Below are 13,290 nucleotides of genomic sequence, written 5' to 3' on the forward strand. Positions count from 1 at the left end.
TTCTTTTTTAATTTTTTTTTTTTTTTAAATTCAAGATCCTTACCCTCTACTGATGGTGCTGCTTTGGGGGTCAGTGGTCAAACGCTGACTGGCCTCAAGACTTTATACCCTGAAAGCAGGTGGGAGTGGCTTTTGACAGGAATTGGTCAACAGGAAAAGGAGGGGGAAAGAGAGTGAGGACAGACCAGGAGGCAAAGGAAGATGTGTGGGCTCTGTGTCATGTAGGTGTCCCTGGGAGACAGGGACCGGGTAGATGGGGAGGCATAGGAGGACATGAGGAAAATGCCTCCAGGCTGGAGAAAGAACAGGATAAAGGCAGGAGTGGTTGAAGGACAAACAGGAAACAGTATCTTGGCCCCACTGCTGAGCTCAGGATTTGCTTACACACACATAAATACCTCTGAGCCCCTTGGCTGCACAGGTGTGTCACCCCTCCACTGCCTTTTCCTTGGAGGATGATGGCTGGGTGCAGCAGCTGCATTCAGGGCAGCAGCAGTGCCTGTGCTGAGTTCTGCTGCTGGCCCATCTGGGGCCATGGCTGCTTACACCAGGAGAAAACACTGGCATTGCAAAACATGTTCAGGTGTGAAAGAGAACAAGCATAAGGGTTTCTGATTAAGTAGTCAGGCTATTTATTTTTTCCCATGAGATGCCTTATTCTGACTTCTGTGACAAAGGAGGCCACAGGCTGGAGGACTGTGCCTTCCTGCCTGCAGAAATTGGGGAATGCAGCCCTCTGAGTGATGCTATAAGTGGGCCCCTGGAGTGACCAGAAATTAAGAATTTTGAGCAGGGGTGGGAAGAGAGACAGGCCCACAACCCAGGTCTTAGTGATATCTCAGGACTTTATCGTGAAACCAGGGGATGAAAGAGGGGAATTTGAATGAAATGCTGAGTGAAGAAATCCCAACAGTGCCTGCTGCACCTTGAAGGCATTTAAGGTGTCAGCAGATGCTGCTCAGAAGGACCTGCCTAGTGTATGAGGGAATCCTCAGGAAGAGAGTCCAAAACATATTACAGACAGTGCTGCCCTGGAGTACTTGGATTACAGCCCTGTCTGTGCTACAGTGTTGCTCAGTAATATTACTGATTTATTTATTTATTATTTTTGTCACAGTGACAGCTAATTGTTCATTTTTTGTTTTCTGGCTCTGATTCTGTTCTGTTCATACTCTTATTTGCATTATTCTGGGGCTTGATTCTTCCTTGGCTGTGGGTTGGGTGAGAGAGCAGGGAGGGAAAGAAGAGAGCAGCTTTGCCTCTTCTCTGAGGCAGTGTGCTGTCCCTGGCACTGTGCCTGGTGTGCTGAGGCACTGGAGACGTGACTCTCTCCTCCGTCATGAGCCATCTCTGCTCAGCTGGAAAACATAACGTGCCCAGCCCCAGAGCTTTCCGTGAGCCAGCTGTGGTCTGGCTGGCGTGAGGTGGAGGATGCTCAGGTAACTGAAGGCAGAATCGAGTCCCTGGTCAGCTTCTTCTCATTTCATAAAGCACTTCCCATCAGTGTTTATGGTTCTTCACCACCAATCTGTTGTTTATGCATCTCAAAGGCCTTGGTGGCGGGGTGCCTGAAAAAGAAAATAATTGTTCTATAGCAGTTTGTTCTGTTTTATTAACGATTAAAGTGTTCGTCAGTGTAATTCCTCATTAAATTTGCTCTTTGCTCCAAACCTCCAGAGGCCCTTCTTGAATTTGCCACATGTGAGACATTCTTTTTGCTGAAATATTTTTTGTCGATGACACTGTTATTATCAGCAGTGTGGGTAGCTTTATCTACCCAAGACTTTGTTTTTATGACCCTGTGTCCTTATTAATGTAGATACATAAATAGCGATGTGGCACCAGGGTTTGGAAACATTTGCAGGCTCATAGTTTTGCTGAAAAAGAGTCAACTGGTATAAATTGACCCATCACCATGGGCTTCAGTGGATCTATTTCAAATTCCAGCTGCTGAAAATTTAGCATGTAGTAATCTTACTGAAAATTAGTGGATCTATGGATGATACAAGGCTATAACCCTTTGTTCAAGTGTTTCAACACTTGCATTACGGCTGGTAAAAGGGATTAGAGGCAAAGATACTAATTATGAATGGCTACTGTGCTGAGGTGAACAAGTGGTAGAGGTAGAACTATAAGGGCATGATGTCTTGAGCTGGTCTCATCAACACAGTGAATAAAAACTATTTTTCATTTTTCAAGGGGAGAAGAGAATAATTTAGTCTTTGTGAAAGACAACAATTATTAGGAAGAGAAAGTAGGACACTAGGCTTGTGTGGACGTACAAAATGAGCCTACACAATTTTCTCCTCTCACCTCCAGGGAAAAAAAATTGATATATCTGTCTTATATCAATGGAGATAGATTATTTTTTCCTTGTGAATCTTGAAAGCTGCAACTGGGTGTATTTACTTTCTCATAAATTTGATATTAAAATAACAAGAGACCTTCCTGAATATGTATGTAGTCAAACCCCCAGATTACTTGAATTTTTGGGGTGTAGAAAGGGATGAAGGAGAAAGGAAACAAAATCAGTGTGCAGTCCACACCTGACAGTCAGTAAAATCTAAGGAGTGGATAGCCCTTGCCTACTTAAATGAATGGAAACAAATGACGTATTTGCAAAGGCTGCATTTGCATAAAGGCATGTTTGAAAAGAACTTAAAATGTCTAAGCCATATTTAGAAGATGACTGAAAAGAAGGGAATTTGATATAGCAATGTTTCAGGAAAGAGGCAGAGGCACTGTTTTGTTAATGCTGGAGATTAGCAACTTAATTAGCTCAATCTTTAGTGCAGGAAATTACCTAGTAAAAATGGGACTAGTTAACATTTGCAAGGATTTAAAATATTTAAATGAGGAAAGGACAGATTTTCAATGACACTTATATATCTATTAGACAAACCTTTTTTCTCTAGATGACAATTTTACTTTTTGAGTGTTTCTGCTATTTGGTCCCAAAGGTTAAATGTGAGTTTACTTCCTATGGTGATGTTGAGAAGAGTACTGAGGACTTTTCTTCATCTCACTGCCACATAAAAGTGATCTCTAATTTCCTGATACTATAATCTTGTTTGCTGAAGACTATATCAAGATGAAAATAGTGTGACTTTTTCGAGGTAGCCCCCATATAGGCAACAACAGTGATGTTGAATGTGATCTTAGATCTGGCTGAGACAATTTTGATCTCAGGTAGCTAAATATCATCTTTTTGTCACACTGATTTTACAGCTAGAAGCTCCAGCCAGGTGGTCCCCAAAACTTCACATGGTGAAGAAATAGACTCAAAGACCTTGAATCAGTTGTATGTTGTAGGAACCACAAAATCACCGTGGGAGACAGAACTTAGTCAAGTATTTCCCTGTAGAAATCACATATGACTGAGGGACAACATGGTTTCAAGGTTATACTTTTAAAAAGCTGACCTGTAGGTTCACTGGCATAATTAAAAAATTACTGTCATTATACTGTGTTAATGTTTCAGTGTCCCTTCAAATCAGACAATCTTGTTATTGCCCTTCATAAAAAAAGGGTACAGAGGGGATTTTTTTTGCTTTCTTTGTTTCAAAGTGGTTTTTTGTGCTGAATGTAATCAGAAATAAAAAAGTACTTTTAAAATATGATTTAAAGCAAAATCCTAACACTTAAACTGTTTCCCAAAGCTAGTTGTTTATAACTAGGCCATTCCAATACCTTGATTAGCTAAAAATGGTTTCTTCTCCTCACACAAAAAAAAGAAAAGAAAGAGAAGAGACTGTCTTGAAATAGATTTCAATCAAATGTTAGAAGGTAAAATGAACTAAAAAGAAAATGAAAGAAAGAAACATTAAAAGTATTCCCATTTAAGTAAAGTTATGCTTTATCTGGGACAATAACAACTGAAAAATTAAAAGACAAATATATTTTGTATGATTATGTTCCTTTAGGCTTACTTTCTTCTATCTGTACTCCTTTAATGCAATGTGATTCCAGCTTTTACTGCATAATGGTTTTTGCCTTCTTTTAGTGGCTAAGCAGTAAGAATGAAGGCTTGGAAATGGGACTCATTGTGCACTCTGTACAAAAACCCCCATGGTTGTTGTTTCCCTTTTTTTGCTTTTCCAAAATAAACTTAAAAACATGTGTTCCTTGACCAGGCATTTCAGCTTTTGGATGATTTGGTTCAGTATTGTACATAAAACATTCACTGGTGCATTAGTGGAGAGCATGCCTTGCTATCCTGATGTTGTCTGCTCTGCCTCTGTTCTGCTCAGCCAGCTCAGGCTCAGAGTGCCCGGTTTGCTCACACACTTTGTCTCCACAGCTCTCACGTGCTGAAGAGCTCAAAGGGGGGACAAGTCCAGCCTTTGAGATGTTAAGATTTGGTCTTGATCCTTTAAACTCTTAAGTATGAAGATTTAGATAAAACCTGTAGATGTCTAATGTATTTTTTTCCCATCTAATTTTAGGCTTACTTTAACCTTGTCCTGTCCCATGGACTTGAAGAATTTTCCTATGGATGTGCAGACATGTACAATGCAGCTAGAGAGCTGTGAGTGCCCAACTGCTTTATCTATCAAATAACAAATTTTTACCCTAACATTCAGTGATTGGATAGTATCTACATTATCACATTTATGTGGTGAGACTCAGTATTCCTATTTTGTAAGGGAGTTATGTTTATCACCGTAACGTGAGGGTTGCCTGTACCTGTGCTGTTCCTGCTCCCTTATCTTTCTCCCTCCTGGGTCACATCACCTTACTCATCAGAGTTGCATCACTTCCAGGGGTGGATACAGCAATGCTGTGTGGGAGAAATGATTAAGTCTCAGGAAAGTGTGAACAGTTATTACATAGCCAGGGATTTGCTATGCCTGATTGAATCAGGCTCACTTTTGGAAAATGGAGGCAAAATACCTGATGAAGCTGAGGTCCTAATAGTGATTCTTAAGCTGGTGTGCTAAACACAGGCAAGGCATGGACTGGGGAAGCAGCACACACCCTCCATGCTGTGTAGCTGCCAGCACCCACCACAGCACTGCTTCAACCTGACCAGGTAACAATCAGGCAAACCCAGGGGTGGCTTAGACAATGGCAGGTGCCAGTGATCATTCCCAATATTCAGTAGGTAGCAGTCCACCCTGCGGTTTTTTTATTTAGGGGAGAAAGTATTTAGCTGTATGGCTATGAACTGTGGGCTGCCACCTGCCCTTGTGCCCAGAGAATCTTAGACTGGTTTGGGCCAGCAAAATTATTTTTTAATGGCAAACCAGGGCAGTGCTTCAGAATATAACAGTGTTTACTTCTTGCTTTTAATAGAGCAATAGTGTAGTTATAGCAACCAACAACTAAGAGGAACTGTGCTGTTGTTAATTGAACATCTTGAAAATATAACTGAGATAACGTATTGCAATAAAAGATGCTTCTCAGACATAAGAACATTTGCTGTTTTCTGGTCAGCTGCCATCTAATAAACTTTGATTTCTTTATTGCAGTTGGCTACACCATGAATGATCTGATATTTGAGTGGCTAAGTGATGGACCTGTGCAAGTTGCAGAGGGTTTAACCTTGCCACAGTTTATTTTGAAAGAAGATAAAGAACTTGGTTATTGCACAAAACATTACAACACTGGTGAGCATTATTCTACTTTTTTTCTATCAATTGTTCCAGTGGTATCTATTGTGAATTTGTAATGGGAAAAGATAGGTAAAATGAAAAAAAAATTGAAATTAAAAGTTGTTTCAGTCACACTTATTTTTAAATCTGAAAATACAGAAATTGTCTCTTTTTTTTGAAAGATTTAATTTCCAGATTTTGTTTAATTTCATTAAGGTATTCTAATATACTTAAAATCATTAAAGTATTTCAAATATTAAACACTGATAAAAAATCTAATTGTTTTGCTATCCTTAAAATGAAACTTTTTTTTTAACAAACTAACTATTTTATTAAATATTGATTCATCACTTTTAAAGTACTGATTTTTCTGAACCTGGTTTATTTCTCCAGCATATCAAATTGCCAGTGAGGGAAAATATCAAATTTTCACCAGCTTTTATGTGTAGTCTGATTTATGAGATGTAGCATGTGAAAATTCACTGTTTTCATTGCTGATCTGAATAATGTACAGACGTGAAATGTTGAGAAATTAAATATTTGTTTAATACTCTAAAGTTTTTCTTTCATTTGCTGTTTAGGAGTTTATAATGCTGTGTTTTCTATCTTTAGCTTTACAGAGAAGAGGAAACTCTGTTAAAATTTTCATTTAGCTGCTTGGAGTTTATTTAATAGGGACAGCATTTAGAGAACAGTTTTCTGGGTGGTTTCTGGGATTAAATATAATCCCTCTCATCTAAAATAGCTTTTTCATCATTGCAGCATAAGAGCTGATCTGGTTGCATCAAATACATTTCTTTCACTCTATGAAATAATACAATGTGAGAGGTTCTGCCTCTGCCAGAAATAAAGTCACATTTATTTCTATGAAAAGAGAATTATTGGTTTTAATTTTTATAAATTCAGCTTCTCATTTTGGAGCCCAACGTACCAAGGATGGAAAACTTTGTGATTGGCACTACTGTCTTCTCTGTAGTTTGCTCCTTCAGGTTTGGTGTGAAATTAAAATGTGGATAAAACGTATAGCTCGGCCTTCTCCTAAACTCACTGTCCAGGCTGTGCCACAAAAGTCTGGAGAGCCTCTGACAGGTTGGGCTACTCATGCCATTGCTGCCACATGTGGCCACCACACCCCTTTCCAGTCCCCTTCTGTATGGGCAGACTGGTCAGCAACAGCCACTGCCTAGGTCTCAGCATCTGCCTTTTGAGTCACAGCTCACTCATTTTAGAACTTCTGTGCTGTCAGAAGATATTATTCAGTCTCCACTCCTTTCTTTGTCAAACAGCCTCTGCACTCCCCTTTGTGCTAGCTCTTGCACCCACCATTCAGCACTGTAGTCCACCAGAAAAGTACAGGAACATCACCAAAAGGAGCAAACCATCTAATATCCCCTGAAAGGGCGAATGAGGAGCAATGTGTCTTCATGCATTTTCCAAACTAACACAAAAAGGATCCTTTGAAACCATTGGCATGGCACTTCAGGAATGAGAGGCTTTCCTGTAGTCTGCCTGGAGCCAAAGCACTCACAGTGCCTAACCCAGAGTAATTTTGAGAGCAGCACAGAGCGATTGCATTTACAGCTGACGAGCTGTTGCAGCTCAGGACTCTTCATCTCCTGCTGCACAGCTAGTTCCACTGTCGGGCAATCGAAACTTCAGTCCTCCAGGACTGCTGTGCAACCACTATCAGTTGTTTGAAGAATCACTCACCTCTCAAGAGAAATTGGTTTAGGTTTCCTGGAGTCAGACTTTCAGCAAAATTCGAAGTAGACTTTGAGTTGATTCTGCTGTGAGACATAATCCACAGACACGGGTAAATGACATGAGCAGAATGAGGAGGAGTGTGACCTACCATGGGACTGCAAGAGTGGTAGTTTACAATTTGTCTGTTCAAATATGATTGCTTAATCTCATGTCACTAAATGACCAAAATGCTGTTCCCTTTTAATACTTAACATTATATTTGACCAAAGTAAAAGCTCATTGAATTTTGAGAAAGGAAACATTACGTTATATTTTCTGGAGGTGAAACAATTGTGCTAGTATTCATTTTCTCAGTTAATATGAAGAACTGGGCACAGTCTGCTTCAGTGGTCTCATGCTTCCCCCAAGCTAGCATGCATCAAGTGGCTGACAAGTGTTTGTGTATCAGGATCTGCTTACAGTATTAGGTTAGGAAACAGGCTACACATCTAACTTGTATTCAGAAAACAAGATAAAAATGTGCAAAAACATTTATGAAAGTAATTTCATGTTCTAGGAAAGTTTACATGCATTGAAGTCAAGTTTCATTTGGAGCGTCAGATGGGATACTATTTAATCCAGATGTACATTCCTAGCCTGCTGATTGTCATTTTATCCTGGGTTTCTTTCTGGATCAATATGGATGCTGCTCCAGCCAGAGTTGCACTGGGTATCACTACAGTTTTGACAATGACCACGCAAAGCTCAGGATCGAGAGCTTCCCTCCCAAAAGTAAGGAAACAATTTTGTACTGTGAATTTCTTTTTAATAAGAAATGTTTGTGCTACTCTTTTAAATTTCAGAAAGGTCTGTGTAACTATGCATCTGATAAGGGTATGTGAGAAAGTGGTAACAGTGTGATGTTAAACTTGCAATATCCTTGCATTTGGATTAAGGAATGTTGCTGCCATTTTGGTGGGTGGCTGAATGGTGCAGCAGTATGAATTTTTAATGAATTTCTACTACTTTTGACTCAGTTTTGAGTGTTTAGAAACCAGATTTTCTGAGGTATTTAGAAACCTGACTGGATTTCTTTCAGATTGGGGACTTTAAAAACACTGTCTGATCCTTTCTGGACTGTTAGACTCTCATATATCTTGATGTTTATAGATATGGCACTTAGTCCAATGAATATATAAATATGCCACCCAAATATATATATATATATATATATATATATATATATAATACATGTATGTAACAGATATATACCTAAAAGATTTCTCTGGAGAACCTTTTCAGTGTGGAGCTGTTGATGTCTTTGTTTCACAGCTGAATTTGTCCATATACTCATTCAAGTGTCATCTGAAGACCTTCATCCTGTCTATGCACAAATATATCCTCTCATTCCAATATTGTGGTATTTTTAATCCTGGCCAGATGTTGTAGAGGGGTTTACAGATTACAGACTGAATTCTCTGTTTAGTCAGGCTGACAGCTCTTTTCAGCATAGGCACAGCTCAAATGCTTCTGATAACAGCATTCCCAGTATAATTTAATGTGCAAGCTCAGGTTTTATACACTTTTCTGGAAGGGAGCTCAGATGTAGGTAAGTTTACAATAGTGTAAGGAGTTCTGAGATATATGAGGAGTCCTTTCCTAGCAGTCCAGCATCACAGGGACAGGGATCATAGTAACAATGAAGAACACAAATTTTGAGTGTTTGTGTAGATCATGATCCATTCCAAGAAAGCATGCTGTATATTGTGGTGCTTCACCCTCTGTATCACATTTAGTCTCATTCCAAATATGCAAGTTGTTCAAGTGGAGGGCAACTTCAAAAATATAGGGCAACTCCAGAAAGTGCACCGATTGTGTTACTCCTTTGTTAGTAATGAAAAAGTATCACTTAAAAATCTGGTGAGTACAACATTTGGTTCAGCTTCACTTATTCACTTGGACATATGCATAATTTTCCATGCAAACTGAAAGCCTCTCATATATTAACTCAGAATTTCAAATGGAAAATGTATTAAACATTTGTTCAGACAGTGCAGCTGATATTGCTAGTGAACATTCTGAAAAGAAAGTCTGAAAAGATTATCTTGGCAAGAAGCATACAGGCTCTTTAAATAGCAAGTTTGGACTCGCTGAAGACTCTGTCTAGATGGCACAACATGAAGCCATGAGATATATTCTAAGTTTCTTACAAATTATCTGGCTTGAGAAGTATAGATAATACAATCACTGTAGTGGAGACTTCCACCCACATTTCCTACTGGGCAAACAAACCCTGCCAAGAGGCTCTTGCAGTGTCAGCACACCCCAAACACTTTAGAAAGTGTTTTCATCACAGGCCTTTGATCCAGCTGAAATGTTTTCCCTTTTGCATGCTGTTGTGTTTGAGTAGAAAAGTATTTGCTGAGTGGAAGAAATGGGAAGATTCAACATATGTTGACTGTGATATGTTGATTATTGGAGAGGTTCTTCTTCAGCCTCAGGATTAAATACATTTATCTTAGCGGCTGTCAGGGAACGGTGGTGCTCTGCCCATACTCCATCTTCTCCTGCTATGCTGTGTTCCATTGCCAGAAGATAGGCACTAAGAAAAGTATCTCACCAGAAAGCCTGGCACACTTAGGCTGCACCTAGCTGTTGCATTTTCTCTGTGTAATTCAGCTGAGCTCTATTTTATAGATTTGATCTCTCTATGTTAGTTAATCCTTGTGGGGACTTTTGAAGGTGCATCAGTTGACTTAAAAATGTGGTTTGAAGTAAATGCCAGCATTCCAGCCAGCTGACTCCCACCCCGGATGACTCAGGTGCTTGGGGAAACATGGGCACCATTCAGGTCCAGAATCACCAGTACCCGATTCCTTATACATAGAAGCAAGGTTTCCTTGCTATTGCTGTTGCAGGCACTTAGCTATCTTAAAACCCCATCTGTAACTTAGTATCAAAATTGTATTTATTAATAAAATATGTCCAGCTGAAATGCACTTAGGAATAAAAATATGAAGAGAATTGAATCAAATCAATGTCAGATCTGAAGTCTCAAAATCCCTGTTTAAAAATAATGGTTTTCTAAGCCCTGTCTACATATTGCCAAGACAGAGGAAGTTAGGCTGCCCATAAAACATCCATTTAAAAGTTGCTCCAAGCATGAATGTCTAACAGAATAAGATCTTTCAGGACGATTATTTTTGCAAGAATACTGAAGAAAAACATGCAACTTTGCTTTGTGAAAGCAGCGTAGGATTGAATACAAGAGCTATAATTTCCCCATCCTTCTTTATGTCCTGTTCTTATTGATATAGATTTATGCAATTTAACTTTAATTTACCTGGTTTCATGCCAAGGGTTTCTTTCCATTCTTCTCTATTTTAATAGAGCTTTATCACAAAAAACAACAAAGTATCAAAAATTGCCAAATTTAACAGGAATAATTCCTTTACCTAGAGAAAGGCAAAGAGGAATTGTGATAAGATTCCTTAGGTTTTTTTGTCTGTTTCCAAGCTACTATCTAAATGACTAAAGTGTTACTGTTTAGAAGTAATTACCTACAAATTGTTCTCAACCCTGGTGTAAGATAACACACCAATGTTCTGTTTGCTTAAAATTGCTCTTTTTCATATTAATTACTAACATTCATTTCCATAGGCGGATTTCATAATAGTAGGTCATGACAACACAGACATTAGGCACTCAGCTGTTGAAAAGTAGACATAAGATTGAGATTACTGAAAAGAAAAGAAAATAAAAGGAAATGAAACAATGAAATTAATTCAATCTGAAGCTCATATTTGCTGCATATAAGAGAAGTATCTAGAATGCACTCCTCTAAATGAAATATATCTCTTTGGTAAATTTTGTAGTATTTCTGTGGAATTACTGTATTTGGAGTATTTTTTAATTCTGTCTAAGAATATAGGGTGAAATTCCAATATCGGAAACATAGTAATAAAGAAATCAATATGATTTTTTTCCCCTTATTCTTCTGCAAAGTCAATTTCTTTCTTACCAAAGGCAAGAGTAGACTATGAGGCAGATTACATCACAGCAAAGCTACTGTTCTGTGAAGGGTGACCTGCAGTGCCTGTTTCAGAAAGCAGAAAGGTTCTCTTCCTCCACAGTTCTAGCATAAACTGAGCAATAATGCACCATGATTCCATGAAATAATGATTTTCTGTGTAGGGAATGTCTGCAGAGAAATATTCACCATGGAGCCAATCTCTTTTAAAGTGATGAAATTATTTTGTGTTTGTTACAGAAGAGTTGTGAGGGGTCCTGTAACCAGAATTGCCCCTGTTGGCTGTGTTAGGGAGTGGTAAAGAACTCATCCAGAAAGCTGGGATGGAATACCCTCCTTCCAGTTTGACTAATCCATCACTGGGATGCCTAGGAGTGGTGATCCAAAATATCAGGATTACTATGATCAGTTCCTCTTCCCACATGTTTATGTGTATAAGTCTTACCTCCATCTGATGCTCTTATGTCTGAATTCCTCTGGTCACACCATCACTTTCCACTTAGAAGCTCCATCTGGGTAATGTTTGTGCACCCAGCTGCACCAGTGGCTCTTGCAGATCAGCCAGCTGAGCAGAAATCCTGGGCGCCAGCTGGGTGATCAGTGTGACCACACATCCACAGTGAAATCCCTGGGAAACCCTGAGCATTCTGTGTGAGTCCTGTGCATGAGCCAGGGACATCCCTTGCACCTAGGCTGTGCTGGACTTCACCTCTGCAGAGAAACTCCAGGGAACACCAGTTAGGAATCTGATGTGAGCTGCTGTACATCCTTGCAGGGCTCAGCACATGCTTGTCCTCTGGAAGTATCAGACCCACAGACCCAAAGGACTCTATGAATCCAGCGAAGTATGGACTGAGGATTGTCTGGGCACCACAAGGGACACCTAGACATATGTCTTTACTTACAGGCCCAGATGTGTATAAGCTGGGGGAGTAAAAGGGATAATTCAAGGTCCAGTAGCACAGAATTGTTAAGAAGTGTTGCAAAACAATTATTTTCTTCAGAGCATTGAAGCACCATTTTCTTGCTATTCTTTTTACTTGTAAATGGCTCTCCTTCTGTTGAATCAAAAGAATGAAATGTTTGAAAGGATTTTCAAAAGAGGCATTTGAAAGAATAATGAGTTCTCTGCTGTTCTATTTGTGTATTTTTCAGATTGCTTTTTTCTTAAAACACTTACATAAACCAAACCTTAGCAACAACAGTCCAAGGAAATGAATTCCTTTTAATGCCATAAAGCAAAACATTTCAGGATATTTTAAGTCAAGTGATAGCAACTGTATTTTACACAGTTGCATAGCATTCGTATTGTGTTACTTTAATGCACAGCGCTTAATGAATGCATTTTCTGTCCCCAGGGAGTAATCTATGCAGAAAAAGTCTCATTCAAAGCTCACTAAAACTTCTGGGAATCCTTTCATTCACTTCATTTTACTTTAAATCACTACATACATTACCAATGCAATAAAAGCATAGGTGCAGAGACTTGAAAAACCAAAACCAATGAAGTCTATCGCCTTTGGCAGGAAATGACTATTTTTATGTTTCATCCACTATCCCCAGAATATTTGGAGACTTTTAAAGATTCTTGGGCTTCTGGCAGGCCAGTCTCTCCTTTATTTTGAATGCCAGAATCTATCAAGTAAAGAAGATACAAGAATATGGCACTTTTGGGTTTTTTCTTTTAAATTAAGGTTAAAATGATAACGTAATAAAAGGAAAAAAAAAAAAAGAATTAACAAGGAGCAATACCAATAAAGACAAAGCAATAGATGCTGTTATCAGTGATGATTTTGTTCTGTGTTCATTTGTTTCCATAGGAAGTAGAGCACTGAAGGTGATTGCTTACTCTTTTATTAGCAAAGCACAGAGATGATACATTTTGGTGCGGCATTATGGTAAAAAAGCAATAATGAAGTAATTTGGAATGGAAGCAGTTTTTTTGACAAATTACTTTTAATCTGGTCTCAGGATCTGAAGAGG

The 13,290-nt window shown here is 38.9% G+C and overlaps 1 protein-coding gene across 7 annotated transcripts in view; it reads left to right on the forward strand.

Moving 5' to 3' along the window:
• Positions 1-13,290, forward strand: part of GLRA2 (glycine receptor alpha 2) — a 126,782-nt gene that overhangs the window by 41,452 nt on the left and 72,040 nt on the right. For all 7 annotated transcript variants that reach the window (XM_032100690.1, XM_032100689.1, XM_032100685.1 and 4 more), the window contains exons 5-7: positions 4,446-4,528; positions 5,472-5,609; positions 7,855-8,069. In XM_032100690.1, coding sequence (XP_031956581.1) covers positions 4,446-4,528; positions 5,472-5,609; positions 7,855-8,069 — 436 coding nt within the window. The remainder of the gene's footprint in view (positions 1-4,445; positions 4,529-5,471; positions 5,610-7,854; positions 8,070-13,290) is intronic.

The sequence above is a fragment of the Corvus moneduloides genome, chromosome 2, assembly GCF_009650955.1.
Source record: "Corvus moneduloides isolate bCorMon1 chromosome 2, bCorMon1.pri, whole genome shotgun sequence".
Taxonomy (NCBI): domain Eukaryota; kingdom Metazoa; phylum Chordata; class Aves; order Passeriformes; family Corvidae; genus Corvus; species Corvus moneduloides.